Source organism: Salmo trutta, chromosome 19 (genome assembly GCF_901001165.1).
Source record: "Salmo trutta chromosome 19, fSalTru1.1, whole genome shotgun sequence".
NCBI classification, from domain to species: Eukaryota; Metazoa; Chordata; class Actinopteri; order Salmoniformes; family Salmonidae; genus Salmo; species Salmo trutta.
Genome location: NC_042975.1, coordinates 19,444,985 through 19,463,546, shown reverse-complemented (window position 1 = coordinate 19,463,546; position 18,562 = coordinate 19,444,985). Strand labels below are relative to the sequence as shown.

General features: G+C 42.0%; 1 protein-coding gene across 5 annotated transcripts in view; it reads right to left on the bottom strand.

Annotated features, from left to right (window-relative positions):
• The window catches only part of LOC115154110 (glutamate receptor 4), a 202,776-nt gene that overhangs the window by 17,474 nt on the left and 166,740 nt on the right, over positions 1 to 18,562 (bottom strand). For all 5 annotated transcript variants that reach the window (XM_029699999.1, XM_029700003.1, XM_029700000.1 and 2 more), the window contains exons 10-11: positions 15,083 to 15,289; positions 12,649 to 13,022 (exon numbers count right to left, since the gene is read on the bottom strand). In XM_029699999.1, the coding sequence (XP_029555859.1) occupies positions 12,649 to 13,022; positions 15,083 to 15,289 (581 nt within the window). The remainder of the gene's footprint in view (positions 1 to 12,648; positions 13,023 to 15,082; positions 15,290 to 18,562) is intronic.

The following is an 18,562-nucleotide window of genomic DNA, read 5'->3' as shown; positions in this document are numbered from 1 at the left end:
GGGGAATGGTACAGTCTGACCCTGGGTTTAGCATGTTACATGGGTGACGGGAGCAAGACAGCCGTGTTACAGGGGGAGACGGGACTGGGAACGTCAATGGGGAACATCATTGTGTGTGCGATTGTGTGTGTGCATGCATGCGTGAGTGTCTGCGTGCCCTGGTCAAAAGTATTGCACTATGGAATTGGATACCATTTCAGATGCAGCCCTGACTGCCTTTGGAGTGGTGACTCGAGTGGGGACTTGTCCAATGTATCCCAGTGTATTAAGTCATTCAGCGAAGCAGAGATAGACTAGCTGCTGCTGGCTGCTGCTGCTTTGGCCAGTCCGAGTGGCCTGCCTCACTGTAATCAGGTTGGTTCAGCCTCACACAGACAAACGATTAGCAGTGGAGCCTGTGGTGCCTGGAGCCCAGACATGTCCATCATGCTACACCAGAGACCCAGCGCAACCTACATATTGAAGTGGTGACACCCACACATACTGTACACACACACACACACACACAAGCCTATTGCTGAAACACACATACTGTATGGAGGTATAGAGGTTCTAGTTTTGCTAAGGGTCAAAATGCCCCAGCCCCCCACTGACCATACGACCTTACTCTTTCATAACACACACACTATTAGACACATTCACACACACACTATTAGACACATACACACACTATTAGACACACACACACACTATTAAACACACACACTTGAATTCCTACAAAACTGTCACTGCAACGTCTCTCTCAGCCAAGTGAATGAGATGATGGGACGTCTCCGGTGTTAGCCACAGAGATGTGTGTGTGTGACTCACCATACACATACTCTTCATTATTTGATGTCTGCATGAGTTGTGTGTTTGTGGACAGGTAATCAGGATCACAGCATCTGATGTACAATATTACATAATATTACATAATAGCAGAGATATACTGTATAAAGAGTATATTAGGAAAGAGAGGGAATATATATATATATATATATATATATATATATATATATATATATATATTGTCATGACTGTCCTGATCAGGTCAGGGTACAGGAGACCACCACCCTACAGATTATCTCCCAAACCCCCAACAGAGGAGGAGAGATCTAGGGGTCTGAAGATGTGGGGGTTTTATGACACCTCATGCCCATAATACAGAGAAATTCCTTTGTCCTAACAATGGAGAACTGGCCTCAGAACCTTAAACATGCAATAAAGGGACTTTGGAACAATGGTTTCCGTCAGCCACAATGGTGGTTATGACGAAAAGTGGAATATTAAAATGTATGTAACTTTTGTATTTGTTTTTAAAGGTTAAGAGATGACGTTATTATGAAAACATTGTACCTTTAAGAGTTTTCCCAGTATATGCCTGATGTTTATACATTGTACGCTGTTTGGAAAATATCCAAATCAAACAGAATGTTTTGATAAAGATGAAATGTGAAGTTAGTGTCTAAAATCGGATTTTTAGCCAAATTAGCCTTGCCCCCTTTGACTTGGTCCGCCCAGAGAATCGCCCTAAAGGCTGTTACACCCACTTCTGACCCGAGGGTATAAGACAGGAGAGTGAAGAATTAACAGGAAGACTATTGACCCCAAGCTGCAGCCAAGGTCTAACAAAGTCGACGAACCCCAAAACGAAACACAAGGTTGAAGACAAAGAAATATTTTTCTACACGAGCTACGGACGAGTAGCTGTGTCTAAGCGGGTGAATTCAAGCCGAACCACCCAGCCTCCACTCTCCATTGAATCGTGGTATCGACACCATTCGAGCCGAAGCTGTGAGCTCTGAGCTACAGAGCTGTCTGTCCTCAGAAGACCCCTTTCCGATCAAGGGTGAGGATCAGACCACTTAGCCAAGAAGGACACTGACATCGTGAGGACAACCAGAGAGTTGCGCCGGAGAACTGCGTCATTTAGAAGCCTAAACGACCACGCGGAGCTTCCCACCTGAGAACTACAACACGTAATTACATCATTATATTCTGACCCATAAGAGCGGCAGTTCGGGGCAAGGCTAATTTTAAATAAGCATGGCTGACAAATGAACCCAAATGTATATTTCTCTCGTGTACTTCCTTTCTTTCTCTCTCTTTAAAATCCCCATTTTGGGTAACAAGCGCCAGAGTGTGTTGGCCCGTTATACTAAGTCCTAATCGATAGCTAGACTGTGTTTTGTGTATGTGCATTTTTATCATCATTTTAGCTTGCTAGTAAATAAATAATCAACTAAGATTGGTGTGGTAAATTCAGTGGTAAAGCCCGGGTCCGTGCAGATTCCCGGATTATACGACTTTCAGATTATGAGACTGTAGAGGAAATTGATTAATTTAGCGACTGTTGTAATCGATATTCTGATATCCTTTGAGTTAATTTGGGAAATAGAAACTCAATCAAAACAATGTTCCCATGGTGCCCCAGGTTAATGAGTTAATAATTGCTTGATTCATTGCTTAATTCATTTAATCACGTAATTATAAACCGTTAATCATTCGATGAGCAACAGTCGTCACATTAACTAATACAACGTCACGACAATATATATATATATATATATATATATATATATATAGAGGGAATATATATATAGATTCTCTCTCTCTAGGGAGAGAGAGAAAGTGAGTGAGTGAGTGAGTGAGTGAGAGAGAGAGAGAGAGAGAGAAAGAGAGGAGAGCCACATGAGGTTGACCTTGAGAAGAGCCTAAATAAATGACGAGGTGTTGTCCGTTCCCAGCATGATACGCCCCCAGGCTAGCCACTAGTGCTTTAGTTATTTATGCTATCCCCCTCTCCCTCTCTCCTCCTCTCCCTACTTCCCTCCCTCCCTCCATCTCTCCATTGCTACCCTGATGAAGAATGAAAACACCTGGAAATCCTGGAAATCTATTTGACCCTACATGAGCCTGTACAAATTCACACTCTCTCACACTCTCGCAAGCCAAAATGATATTCATATAAATGATAGGGCAGACTGAAGCAATCAGCACTGACCAAACAGGCCAAACCTATCGCACCTGCTCAATTAGACCAGACTAGAGTAAGGCAGCATAAAAAAACGGCCAAACCAATTGCTCCCCATCCAATTAGGCCAACAGATGAGCATAGACTAGACCAATCACACCCAGTTTAAATTGTGAGTTGGATTTTTCTGGGGATGATCTGATAGCGTGTTAACATTTTTGGGACAAAAAAAGCTGCCAAAACTTACAAGCATATCTGTTACAGAAGGTACTTGCACTTGCAAACCCCCCCAACAAAATAAAAATTACATAATTTTTTATATCTAGTTATAAGTTGACATGGCAACATACTAGCTACGCCAGAATGTTTGGGTGCTTTAATGGCATCCTGTCACGCCCTGACCTTAGAGAGTCTGTTTTATTCTCTATTTGGTTAGGTCAGGGTGGGACTTGAGTGGGCAAATTTATGTTTATATTTATTTGTTGGCCTAGTATGGTTCCCAATCAGAGCCAGCTGTTTATCATTGTCTCTGATTGGGGATCATACTTAGGCAGCCCTTTTTCCCACCTGAGATTGTGGGATCTTGTTTTTGGTACTGTGCTGTATGCCCTACTGAACGTTAAGTTTTCGTTTTGTATTTATTTTGGTTTTGTTTCGATGTTCATCTAATAAAGAATGATGTACGCTTACCATTCTGCACCTTGGTTTCCTCATTCAAACGATGAACGTAACACATCCAAAAAGATTAATATTATTATGATAGTCTAAATGATGTAGTAGTATCTGTCTAGTATCCTGAGTCAAAAACAGTGTTGTGCGTAGCAAATGGCATCCTATCCCCTATATAGGGCACTACTTTGGACCAGGGACCAAATGACTCACTATACACTATACAAAATGATACAGAACTATACAGTATACACTATACAGAACTATACAGGGAATAGGCTGCCATTTGTTACACTAAACTGGGATTTGTTCTCAATTAGGGTGCTCCCATGTCACCACTTCAATCACACACACTCCCCTCTCTCCCTCCCGTTGCCATGGAGATCTGGCGTTACCGCCAGAGACAAGCACACAGGGATATTAATTACTGCATTAATTATTATGGGGTGCCTTGGGGAAACGTGTGTTTGTATGTCTTTCGCTCTCTTTCTCTCTGTGTGGGTATCTGAGGATCAGGATTAACCTTCATTAAAGTAAAGGATGGAACATCAGTAGCGGATAACCTTTAGACCTGTCAATCATCTCACCACTGGGTCTTCATCTCCCATTGGACTGTGTACATATGTAGGATCTTAATTTAACATACAGTGAGGGAAAAAAGTATTTGATCCCCTGCTGATTTTGTACGTTTGCCCACTGACAAAGAAATGATCAGTCCATAATTTTAATGGTAGGTTTATTTGAACAGTGAGAGACAGAATAACAAAAATAAAATCCAGAAAAACGCATGTCAAAAATGTCATAAATTGATTTGCATTTTAATGAGGGAAATAAGTATTTGACTCCTCTGCAAAACATGACTTAGTACTTGGTGGCAAAACCCTTGTTGGCAATCAGAGGTCAGACGTTTCTTGTAGTTGGCCACCAGGTTTGCACACATCTCAGGAGGGATTTTGTCCCACTCCTCTTTGCAGATCTTTTCCAAGTCATTAAGGTTTCGAGGCTGATGTTTGGCAACTCGAACCATCAGCTCCCTCCACAAATTTTCTATGGGATAAAGGTCTGGAGACTGGCTAGGCCACTCCAGGACCTTAATGTGCTTCTTCTTGAGCCATTCCTTTGTTGCCTTGGCCGTGTGTTTTGGGTCATTGTCATGCTGAAATACCCATCCACGACCAATTTTCAATGCCCTGGCTGAGGGAAGGAGGTTCTCACCCAAGATTTGACGGTACATGGCTCCGTCCATCGTCTCTTTGATGCGGTGAAGTTGTCCTGTCCCCTTAGCAGAAAAACACCCCCAAAGCATAATGTTTCCACCTCCATGTTTGACGGTGGAGATGGTGTTCTTGGGGTCATAGGCAGCATTCCTCCTCCTCCAAACACGGCGAGTTGAGTTGATGCCAAAGAGCTCCATTTTGGTCTCATCTGACCACAACACTTTCACCCAGTTGTCCTCTGAATCGTTCAGATGTTCATTGGCAAACTTCAGACGGGCATGTATATGTACTTTCTTGAGCAGGGGGACCTTGCGGGCGTTGCAGGATTTCAGTCCTTCACCGCGTAGTGTCTTACCAATTGTTTTCTTGGTGACTATGGTCCTAGCTGCCTTGAGATCATTGACAAGATCCTCCCGTGTAGTTCTGGGCTGATTCCTCACCGTTCTCATGATCATTGCAACTCCACGAGGTGAGATCTGCCAAGGGAGATTGACAGTTCTTTTGTGTTCCATTTGCGAATAATCGCACCAACTGTTGTCACCTTCTCACCAAGCTGCTTGCCGATGGTCTTGTAGCCCATTCCAGCCTTGTGTAGGTCTACAATCTTGTCCCTGACATCCTTGGAGAGCTCTTTGGTCTTGGCCATGGTGGAGAGTTTGGAATCTGATTGATTGATTGCTTCTGTGGATAGGTGTCTTTTATACAGGTAACAAGCTGAGATTAGGAGCACTCCCTTTAAGAGTGTGCTCCTAATCTCAGCTCGTTACCTGTATAAAAGACACCTGGGAGCCAGAAATCTTTCTGATTGAGAGGGGGTCAAATACTTATTTCCCTCATTGAAATGCAAATCAATTTATAACATTTTTGACATGCGTTTTTCTGGATTTTTTTGTTGTTATTCTGTCTCTCACTTGAAATAAACCTACCATTAAAATTATAGACTGATAATTTCTTTGTCAGTGGGCAAACGTACAAAATCAGCAGGGGATCAAATACTGTTTTCCCTCACTGTATATTGTCACAGAAAAATAATCCTGCAGCAACAGGATTTGATCATTTAGTCCATGTTACTTGATCGGTGGTTAGGCTATTAGCTGGCCAAAAGTAGGCAACATGAAAAGTGCAATACACAGTGCATCGGAAAGTATTCAGACCCCTTTACTTTTTCCACATTTTGTTACGTTACAGCCTTATTCTAAAATTCATTAAATACAATTTTTCCTCATCAATCTACACCCTACAATGACAAAGCGAAAAACATTTTTTAGAAATGTTTGCAAATGTATTAAAAATAGAAACAGAAATAACTTATTTACATAAACATTCAAACCCTTCGATGTGAGACTTGACATTGAGCTCAGGTGCATCCTGTTTCCATTGATCATCCTTGAAATGTTTCTACAACTTGATTGAAGTCCACCTGTGGTAAACTCAATTGATTGGACATGATTTGGAAAGGCACACACCTGTCAATATAAGGTCCCACAGTTGACAGTGCATGTCAGAGCAAAAACCAAGCCATGAGGTCGAAGGAATTGTCCTTAGAGCTCCGAGACAGGATTGTGTTGAGACGCGGATCTGGGGAAGGGTACCAAAAAATGTCCTCAGCATTGAAGGTCCCCAAGAACACAGTGGCCCCCATCATTATTAAATAGAAGAATGGGAGAAACTCCTCAAATACAGGTGTGCCAAGCTTGTAGCGTCATACCCAAGAAGACTCAAGGCTGTATTCGATGCCAAAGGTGCTTCAAGAAAAAATTATATTTTAGAATAAGGCTGTAACGTAAAACAAAATGTGGAAAAAGTCAAGGTTCTGAATATTTTCCGAATGCACTGTAACTGTGTGTTAGTGTGGGTTTTCAGTGGATTTATGCAGATCACAAAGCTCATCTGGATTTCCTGCGGTAGAAGAAAATTATCAGCAACAAAAGTGTTATCAAATTAAAATCCTACATTTGTATGTCATCAGTGTGAGATGGCTTCCTGTACAATGCTATCAGAAAGTATTCATACCTCTTGACTTATTCCACATTTTGTGGTGTTACAGCTTGAATTCAAAATTGATTAATTTTATTTTTTGTCTCACCCATCTACACACAATACTCCATAATGACAAAGTGAAAACAAGTTGTAATAAATTTGTGCAAATGTATTGAAAATGAAATACAGACATTTTTTATTTACGTAAGTATTAACACTTCTGAGTCAATATATGTTAGAATCACCTTTTGCAGCGATTACAGCTGTGAGTTTTTAAGAGCTTTGCACACCTGGATTGTACAATATTTGGACATTATTCTTTTTGAAAATTCTTCAAGTTCTGTCAAGTTGTTTGTTGATAATTGCTAGATAGCAATTTTCAAAATTTTCCATAGACTTTCAAGCTGATTTAAGTCAAAACTGTACCTCCAGTGTATATTTGGCCTCGTGTTTTAGGTTATTGTCCTGCAGAAAGGTATATTTGTTTCCCAGTGTTTGTTGGAAGCAGACTGAACCAGGTTTTCCTCTAGGATTTTGCCTGTGCTTAGCTCTATTATGTTTTTTTTTATCCTAACAAACTCCCTAGTCCTTGTGGATGACAAGCATATGCATAACATGATGCAGCCACCACCATGCTTCAAAAATATGAAGAGTGGTACTCAGTGATGTGTTGTATTGGATTCTTCCTAAACATAAAGGTTTGTATTCAGGACATAAAGTAAATTTCTTTGCCACATTTTTTGCAGTTTTACTTTAGTGCCTTGTGGCAAGAAAAAAAATTCTCTATAGGTTTCCTTCTTTCCACTGTAATTTAGGTTAATATTGTGGAGTAACTACAATGTTGTTGATCCATCCTCAGTTTTCTCCTATCACAGCCATTAAACTCTGTATCTGTTTTAAAGTCACCATTGGCCTCATGGTGAAATACCTGAGCGGTTTCCTTCCTCTCCGGCAACTGAGTTAGGAAAGACGCCTGTGTCTTTGTAGCGACTGGGTTTATTCATACACCATCCAAAGTGTAATTAAAATCCTTAAGTCTATTGAAGCAACAATGCTTCAATCTAATGAATATAATTAAAAAATCCCCATCAAAATTCGTCAGTTTAAGCTAGAGATGTTTTTTTGCATGGGCTACGTCTCAACCCACCACATCCTCCTACAGTATGTCGCCCTTCCACATCTGTGGTGAGAAGTGGCAGAGCTACAGTGCTGTTTATCAGACCAGGAAACATCCCAAAAATCGGTCTTCTCATGAAAATGTATGTACGGTTTAGCCTAAAATCTCACTGTTCTCGGTTTTGCTCTTACGACCCCCACAAGTGTCACGGGACTCATCTGAAGGTAACCAATACAAAAATAAGGGGTTACATAGGTGTCCAAAAATATATATACAGTATATATTTCCTGAGCTTTAAAACCGTAAATTATTTTACTCTCTTTTTTTGCCATTTTTGAATGTGTTATTTGATGTGTTTCTATCGGCTATAGTAGTAAAGGCCAAATTCAATATTTGATCAAATCATTTTTCAATATATATTTTTTTATACCTAAAGGGGTACTAAAATTCTAAATCAAATAGCTAAATGATCCATTGTATGAACATCTAAAAAAAATTCCATGTGTAGCTTGGTAGAATCCCTTCACCATGCTCAAAAGGATATGTAATGTTTTAACTGCTGAACTTATTTAGTCCTGCCATAACAAAGGGGTTGAATACTTATTGACTCCAGACATTTCAGATTTTCATTTTTTATTAATTTGTAAAAATGTTGAAAACATAATTCCGCTTTGACATTGTGGGGTATTGTGTGTTGGCCAGCGACACAAAATATACATTTAATCCATTTGAAATGCAGGCTGTAACACAACAAAATGTGGAAAAAGTCAAGTGGTGTGAATATTTTCTGAAGGCACTGTATATGCCTCGCACGTACGCAGGCTTCCTTTCCTTATCACTGCAGATGAGTGGTGTGCTATAATCCTAAACCCTTCACTAAAACTGTGCCCTTGGCATTCCCTCATTTTCTCCACACTCCCAAAGTCCCCTAATCCCTCGGTGGAGGGGATTTGCATGTCCCCTTGTCATGGTAAACTTAAGTCGACCCCCTCCGTAGTGAACTTTTGTTGACAGATTGGGACAGGGCCCGTGGGATTACTGCAACTTTATCTGTGATAGGTGTGGGACAGACAGACAGACATACACAGTAGTCTGACCACTCTGTGGAGAGACATAAGGACAACATGTAGACGAAATGTAGAGTTTCAATAGTAAACACTGACTAAACGACTAAACTGTAGCAGTAATAAAATTCCAGAAAACTTCCCAAAATTCCCAGGTTTTCCAGAAATCGCACCTGGAGGATTCCCATTTGGATTATTACTTGTCTTGCGTATTCCCTCTTGATTGCGAGAATCCCAAACTGGGATTTCTGGAAAACCTGATAATTTTGGGAATGTTTCCAGAATCATATACAGTATGTTGTGGATGAGGATCCCTTCTCATGGGAAATAAGTTAACTTAAGTGGACGACTTAAAATGAAGTGGACTTAAGTCAAAATCATAGGCCCACTATAGCTCCCTCAAGATAGAGGTGCTATAGGACGTTATAGGATGCTACGTAACGGGCGCTATCATTTTGACGTTGCTCTTGTCTAATGTACCTTAGTGTTCTCCATCTTGTGTATGCCTCTGCTCTGGTCCTGTGTAGGAGGGCTGAAAAATACAGGCTGGGTTTGGTCCCTCCTCACCGTCTTACTCCATTCTTAATGTTAAATCTTAGAGGAACTTAAGATATCTATAGGAACCATTAAAGACTACAAAAGCTTAAACTTAAACTCAGCGATATGACGTGACCACGAGCAGCAGTATGAACCAAAGATAATGCAGGGGAGATCAACCTTTTGCTTTCAGCTGTCTTTGTGTGTTTTGCGGAAGTCACCATAACTGCTATTGTAATGCTAACTTCATATCGCTGAGTCTACCTTTAAAATATCTCTAAGGATCATAAAGCTGACCTGGGACCTATTTCACGTATGTCAAATACATACCTCAAGTCCTTTTAAATATTCAACTGTGCTTGATTTAGTTTTCTCTGTATCACAGAGCAAATATAGTCCCAAAAGTGCAAACTCCAAACTAGACCAAGCACACCTCAAATACGTTTAAGTATTTGACACAGGATATTATCTAGGAAATTTGACCCAGGTCTGTCATGAAATTGCTATGAATATAACTACACAAATCCTAAAGATCTTCATCCCGACTACAGAACAGCAGGCAGATGCTCTGTGAGTGGGCAGAAAAGTGTGTCACAGACAGGAAGCTTGACCTGGAAGCAATGACACCCAGCACTGACTGGTTACTGAATATTTTTTGGTGGTTCATGATCTGACGAGAGGTAGATAATAGTAAGTAATGGATGATATACCCTTTGACCTCTCATGCCTGTTGAACGCAGAACTACAGTGTATGAAACACACACCAGACACAATGGTACAGCAGTCCAATTTCCTCCTAAACAGACAGATCACAATGCACGCACAAACACAAACACACACACGTACACACCAAAGCACAGCAGACAGTGGCTAAACTAGAAACTATAAGCCGAGACGAGACATTCTTATTACAAACTTCAGGCCAATGATATTTACAGCGGCCAGAAAAAGTATGTGAACCCTTTGGAATGATCTGGATTTCTGCATAAATTGGTCATAAAATTAGATCTGGTCTTCATCTAAGTCACAACAACAGACAAACCCAGTCTGTTTAAACTAATAACACACAAATTAATGTATTTTTCTTGTGTATATTGAATATATAATTTAAACATTCACAGTGTAGGTTGGAAAAAGTATGTGAACCCCTAGGCTAATGACTTCTCCAAAAGCTAATTGGAGTCGGGAGTCAGCTAACCTAGCGTACAATCATTGAGATGAGATTAGAGATGTTGGTTAGAGCTGCCCTGCCCTATAAAAAACACTCACAAAATTTGAGTTTGCTATTCACAAGAAGCATTGCCTGATGTGAACCATGCTTTGAACAAAAGAGATCTCAGAAGACCCAAGATTAAGAATTGTTGACTTGCATAAAGCTGGAAAGGGTTACAAAAGTATCTCTAAAAGCCTTGATATTCATCAGTCCACGGTAAGACAAATTATCTATAAATGGAGAAAGTTCAGCACTGTTGCTACTCTCCCTAGGAGTGGTAGGAGTGGCCGTCCTGCAAAGATAACTACAAGAGCACAGTGCAGAATGCTCAATGAGGTTAAGAAGAATCTTAGAGTGTCAGCTAAAGACTTAAAGAAAACTCTGGAACATGCTAACATCTCTGTTGACGAGTCTACCATACATAAAACACTAAACAAGAATGGTGTTCATGGGAGGACTCCACGGAAGAAGCCACTGCTGTCCAAAAAAAACATTGCTGCACGACTGAAGTTCGCAAAGAGCATCTGGATGTTCCACAGCACTACTGGCAAAATATTCTGTGGACAGATTAAACTAAAGTTGAGTTGTTTGGAAGGAAGGAACACACTATGTGTGGAGAAAAAAAGGCACAGCACACTGTCATCAAAACCTCCTCGCAAGTGTAAAGTATGGTGGAGGGAGCATCATAGTTTGGGGCTGCTTTGCTGCCTCAGGGCCTGGACAGCATGCTATCATAGATAGTAAAATGAATTCCCAAGTTTATCAAGACATTTTGCAGGAGATTGTAAGGCTATCTGTCTGCCAATTGAAGCTCAAAATAAGTTGAGTGATGCAACAGGACAACGACCCAAAACACAGAAGTAAATCAACAACAGAATGGCTTCAACAGATGAAAACACGCCTTCTGGAGTGGCCTAGTAAGAGTCCTGACCTCAACCCGATTGAGATGCTGTGGCATGACCTCAAGAGAACGATAAACACCAGGCATCCCAAGAATATTGCTGAACTGAAACAGTTTCGTAAAGAGGAATGGTCCAAAATTCCTCCTGACCGTTGTGCAGGTCTGATCCGCAACTACAGAAAAAGTTTGGTTGAGGTTATTGCTGTCAAAGTAGGGTCAACCAGTTATTAAATCCAAGGGTTCACATACTTTTCCCACCCTGCACTGTGAATGTTTACACGGTGTGTTCAATAAAGAAATGAAAATGTATAATTGTTTGTGTGTTATTAGTTTAAGCAGACTGTGTTTGTCTATTGTTTTGACTTAGATGAAGATCAGATCAAACTGTATGACCAATGTATGTAGAAGTCCAGGTAATTCTTAAGGGTTCACATACATTTTCTTGCCACTGTAGCTATTTTCACTTATGCGACATAAAGCGACAATTTTGGTGTGAATACTAAGGAGACAAAAAAACGATGGCGCAAATTTCAATTGGAGTAACTATGGTTGTTCTGCAACAGACAGTGAAGAGACTCATAGTTAGCCAGTGAATGAAACATGTATACTGTATGAGCCATAGCATCCCGAGGCAGCTGTTATCAATGACAACCAGCCTTTAACACTCAACATAATAAAGAAAGGGACATTGTGGGGACATTTGGATGTAATGTAGTACTATGTGTTTAATTTATGTCTATATGTCTCTAACCTAAGAGATGTTTGGATATAGTCTAGTACTATGTGTGTAATGTCATACTGTGTGTGTAATGTAGTACTATGTGTGTAATGGAGTAGTAGTAGTGACATATTTATCTCTCAGCTGGCCAAGGTATAATATTTCAGAATATATTGCTGTAGTAGTATGTGTGTACTGTAGTAGTATGTGTGTACTGTAGTAGAGTGCATGTACTGTAGTATATCATGCAGTCTTAGTAGTAATGCATCTATCTCTCACCTGGGGGAGATGTCACATCCCTGCTGCATGAAGGCACCCAGGGAGAACCAGAGGGAGTTGAAGATGCCAAACTCGTTGGGGGGCTGGTCGCTGGGCGGACCGTCGGTACCCTCTTCGGGCTCCTCGGTGTGCCACTCGTACGGGCTGAAACGGCTGACCAGGAAGAGCACCACGCTTACGCCGATGTAGGCGAACACAATGCACATCCAGATCTCGTAGGCCAGCGGGTCCAGGAAGGAGAACACCCCAGGTTTGGACTTCTGGGGCTTCTTGATCATGATGGAGATGCCCAGCGACATGAAGGGCTTGGAGAAGTCGATCACCTCCTCCCGGACCAGCGTGATTGTCAATGGGGCCACAGCGATTTCCGCTTTCTGTGTGTGGGCGGGGGGGAGAAGGAAAGAAGGAAGGGAAATAGCGGAAGTGGTTAGCCTTTTGACTAGAGAGTCATCTAAGCTCCTAATAAAACTGTAGACAAACGGTAGACAACAGTGGACAAAACAGTGGACAAAAAGGTAGACTACATGTTTTTGTTCTCTTTCCACCTTATTCAGCACTGTCAACTTCACACACTACAGTGAGTGAGTGTGAGCCTGAGGCGAGCCCCTATCCAAATGTATTTTTTACTAAAGATGAATTGTTCCCAAAGGGACATACATGTACTGTACATACAAGATCAGCTACAGTATGTCAGAGCCAGAAAAGCCAGGGGCTGTATGTATCAAGTATCTCAGAGCAGGAGCGCTGATCTAGGATCAGGTCCCTCCTGTCCATGTAATATTATCTAAAAGGCAAAACTGATTAAAAAAAACCATACTGAGTCGCTTGATGGATACGGCCCGAGAACTCTCTTCTTAGTCGACCATGTCAATCATTCACACATCTGTCTATCCTCCTATCTGACACAATCACTAAGTATACAAATCACAAACAACAACATTCACACAGTCATTCACACATCTGTCTATCCTCCTATCTGACACAATCACTAAGTATACAAATCACAAACAACAACATTCACACAGTCATTCACACATCTGTCTATCCTCCTATCTGACACAATCACTAAGTATACAAATCACAAACAACAACAACCACCAGTATTTACTCCTCATCCCGCCTTTTTTCATTTCATTTTGCCACTTTTTCTGATTGAACACGTCTTACAATGATACAGTTTCGAATAGAAAAAGACGGGCAGTAGCTCTAATCCTAGCGGCTCTAATCCTAGATTATTGTTAGTGATTTAGCAACACTTCCGACCTTTCCTGCCTGGACGTCTGCAGTGGGGAATTTGGGATTTATCAGCAAAAAAAATAATAAAAGTTTGATATATTACAACAAGCCGACACGTTGCATAGAGGGAGAGAGAGAAAAAACAGAGATACAAATTCCCTCGTCCTCAGCATTAATTACTAAGATGACAGGTTGGCTTGCATTGAGGAACCATTCAAATACATGACAGGGCTGAAATGGGGGGAGACCTTTCACGGTGACACAGGCTTTGAAAAGGACTGTCAGAGGGTGAATGGTCACCAGGCAAGGTCTTAGAGACAGGAAAGTGCTGACGGGCTAAGCTCTGAGCTCACAGCTTCCCTCTGCACTGTAAGAGCCCTGCAATCTCTCTAAGCCTTCACACACACGTACACACACACACTTTTAAAGTACAGTACCTTCATTTTTCACCCCTTGTACAAACACCCCCTACACCTGTACATGAATCCTGCTATCTCTTAGCAACAGACAGGAGGTAGCTAAGCACCGGCATCATTTAACCCTCTCACCTCTTAAACTTAACACATCACACACAAAGCACACTTTAACCCCTACACCTCTATCACACTTGACACACTACACTGGTCCCAGCTCTAGCCCCTAGCACTACCACCTTATAATAGCCTGTATCTCTTAGCTATAAGCCCTAGGGTTGCACCATTCTAATAACTTTCCCCCAAAATAATTTATAAATCCCGGTTGTGAGAATCCAGGAATCAGAAGGAATCCAACCACGATTTCTGGAATTTTTCCACCCTAATGAGCACCAAAAGATCCCTTATCCCAAGGTTTAGTTTGGTCAAGATCTCGCTATTTGAAGTAGTCCAGGTAACTGACTAACTGACAGGTATCAAGCCATCTGTGTTTTGTGCTTAAAACAACTGATTCTGTGTCTTCAGTTCATTGGCTGCCTTTAACTAAACAGATTTACAAAAAAGTGTGAGTGAAACCCAGCATCAAATAAACTTTAAAAGTGGGTCAACAAAATCAAGGTGTGCCCGCACACACACACACACACACACACACACACACACACACACACACACACACACACACACACACACACACACACACACACACACACACACACCACACACACACACACACACACACACACACACACACACACACACACACCTCAGTCCCCTGTCCCTCTTACCCCGTACACCAGCTCCCCGACCATTCCATTCCAAATCTTAGTCTCCGGGTCCCGGGCACCGTACTTTCCGTCGGGAACGATAGCGATCTTGTACTTGATGCCGATGTGTTTGGCAATCTCCGAGGCCAGGTCCACGCAGTAGCCTTCGTACTGGTCGTTGCCCTCGTACAACTCCCAGTTCTTCTTCAACATGACATATGGACCCTCCTACAAAGTGACACACACACCACAGGGACCACAGGGTCAAACTGGCAAACATGTCCCCCGCTCACAGACAGTCACTTGCCCAGCGAGCATAACTGGTTGACACCAGGTCATAATGAGTGACGTTGTAATGACGTCAATTCAACCAGTTTCAAAATGTTGTTGAAGTGACGTCATAATGATATTATTTTAATACATTTTTTAAACTGGTTGAATTGACGTCATTAGAACGTAATGATTATGTCATTTCAACCAGTTTTGCCCGTTGGATTTTTCACTCAAAAATAGACAGCAGACAAGCGTGCACAAACACATACAGTATGTATGTTGTAGACATGACTAAGAAATAGGCCTACACAATTAAGCAACAAATAGTGGTTACAGTATGATATTGTGTGGATCTTCCAAAATGGACAAACAAGATTGCTTTTCTATGAATATGGAGTTCCTGTTCAAAGATTATGTACCAATGTTTCAACTTCTTGAACACAGATGTGGATGATAAAACAGCGATTGAACGTTACACTATTATTTAAAATGGTACTGTGATACAGTATGAAAGAGAGAGAGAGACATGGAGAGACAGAGACATAGAGTCAGAGAGAGAGAGGGAGAGAGATATACAGAGACAGAGAGAGAGAGGGAGAGAGATATACAGAGACAGAGAGAGAGAGGGAGAGAGAGACATAGAGTCAGAGAGAGAGAGGGAGAGAGATATACAGAGACAGAGAGAGAGAGGGAGAGAGAGACATAGAGTCAGAGAAAGAGAGGGAGAGAGATATACAGAGACAGAGAGAGAGAGACATGGAGAGACAGAGACAGAGTCAGAGAGAGAGAGGGAGAGAGATATACAGAGACAGAGAGAGAGATAGGGAGGGAGAGATACAGAGACATAGAGTCAGAGAGAGAGAGGGAGAGAGATATACAGAGACAGAGAGAGAGAGGGAGAGAGAGACATATAGTCAGAGAGAGAGAGGGAGAGAGATCTACAGAGACAGAGAGAGAGAGGGAGGGAGAGATACAGAGACATAGAGTCAGAGAGAGAGAGGGAGAGAGATATACAGAGTCAGAGAGAGAGAGGGAGAGAGATATACAGAGACAGAGAGAGAGAGGGAGAGAGATATACAGAGTCAGAGAGAGAGAGGGAGAGAGATATACAGAGTCAGAGAGAGAGAGGGAGAGAGATATACAGAGACAGAGAGAGAGAGGGAGAGAGATATACAGAGTCAGAGAGAGAGAGGGAGAGAGATATACAGAGTCAGAGAGAGAGAGGGAGAGAGATATACAGAGACAGAGAGAGAGGGAGAGAGATATACAGAGACAGAGAGAGAGAGGGAGAGAGATATACAGAGACAGAGTGAGAGAGGGAGAGAGATATACAGAGTCAGAGAGAGAGAGGGAGAGAGATATACAGAGTCAGAGAGAGAGAGGGAGAGAGATATACAGAGACAGAGAGAGAGAGGGAGAGAGATATACAGAGACAGAGAGAGAGGGAGAGAGATATACAGAGTCAGAGAGAGAGAGGGAGAGAGATATACAGAGACAGAGAGAGAGGGAGAGAGAGACATAGAGTCAGAGAGAGAGAGGGAGAGAGATATACAGAGACAGAGAGAGAGAGGGAGGGAGAGATACAGAGACATAGAGTCAGAGAGAGAGAGGGAGAGAGATATACAGAGTCAGAGAGAGAGAGGGAGAGAGATATACAGAGACAGAGAGAGAGAGGGAGAGAGAGACATAGAGTCAGAGAGAGAGAGGGAGAGAGATATACAGAGACAGAGAGAGAGGGAGGGAGAGATACAGAGACATAGAGTCAGAGAGAGAGAGGGAGAGAGATATACAGAGTCAGAGAGAGAGGGAGAGAGATATACAGAGACAGAGAGAGAGAGGGAGAGAGATATACAGAGACAGAGAGAGAGAGGGAGAGAGATATACAGAGTCAGAGAGAGAGAGGGAGAGAGATACATTTTACATTTTACATTTTAGTCATTTAGCAGACGCTCTTATCCAGAGCGAGATATACAGAGACAGAGAGAGAGAGGGAGAGAGATATACAGAGTCAGAGAGAGAGAGGGAGAGAGATATACAGAGACAGAGAGAGAGAGGGAGAGAGAGATACAGAGTCAGAGAGAGAGAGGGAGAGAGATATACAGAGTCAGAGAGAGAGAGGGAGAGAGATATAGAGTCAGAGAGAGAGAGGGAGAGAGAGATACAGAGTCAGAGAGAGAGAGGGAGAGAGATATACAGAGACAGAGAGAGAGAGGGAGAGAGATATACAGAGAGAGAGAGAGAGAGAGAGAGATATACAGAGTCAGAGAGAGAGAGGGAGAGAGATATACAGAGACAGAGAGAGAGAGGGAGAGAGATATACAGAGACAGAGAGAGAGAGGGAGAGAGATATACAGAGTCAGAGAGAGAGAGGGAGAGAGATATACAGAGACAGAGAGAGAGAGGGAGAGAGATATACAGAGACAGAGAGAGAGAGGGAGAGAGAGAGACAGAGACAGAGAGAGAGAGGGAGAGACAGAGACAGAAGGGGAGAGAAAGACAGAGAAAGAGAGAAAGTGAGACAGACAGAGAGAGAGAGCAAAAGAGAAAGACAGAAAGAGACGGACGGACAGACAGACAGACAGACAGACAGACAGACAGACAGACAGACAGACAGACAGACAGACAGACAGACAGACAGACAGACAGACAGACAGACAGACAGAGAAAGCGAGACAGACAGAGAAAGACAGAGAAAACGAGACAGACAGAGAAAGACAGAGAGAGACAGACGGACAGTAGACAGAGACAGATCGAGACAGACAGAAAGACAGATCGAGACAGACAGAAAGACAGAGAGAGACAGACAGACAGAAAGGACATTGAAAAAACTTTGATAATGCTTAAAGAACTCTTAAAGAATGCTGAAAGTCAGCAGCAGATTTGAAATGTTTCCAGACTCTCCACATCCAAATTGATCATGGCTGACAGGCTGGTCAATAATCTCCCACACCCCTTGTCTCAGTGGGTAATGAACCCTATTAGACATAGCGTTACACACACACACACACACACACACACACACACACACACACACACACACACACACACACACACACACACACACACACACACAAGTAGAAGGAAGAGAGTCCAGTAAGTGTATGTGTGTGAGTTGGAGTTGACAATCGAATTGACAAATACACAGTCTGTCTGATAGGTGAGGAGTATGTACAATAATAAACTTCAAAATGATGGGTCTTGACTATATACTACATCTCTCTCTCTGAT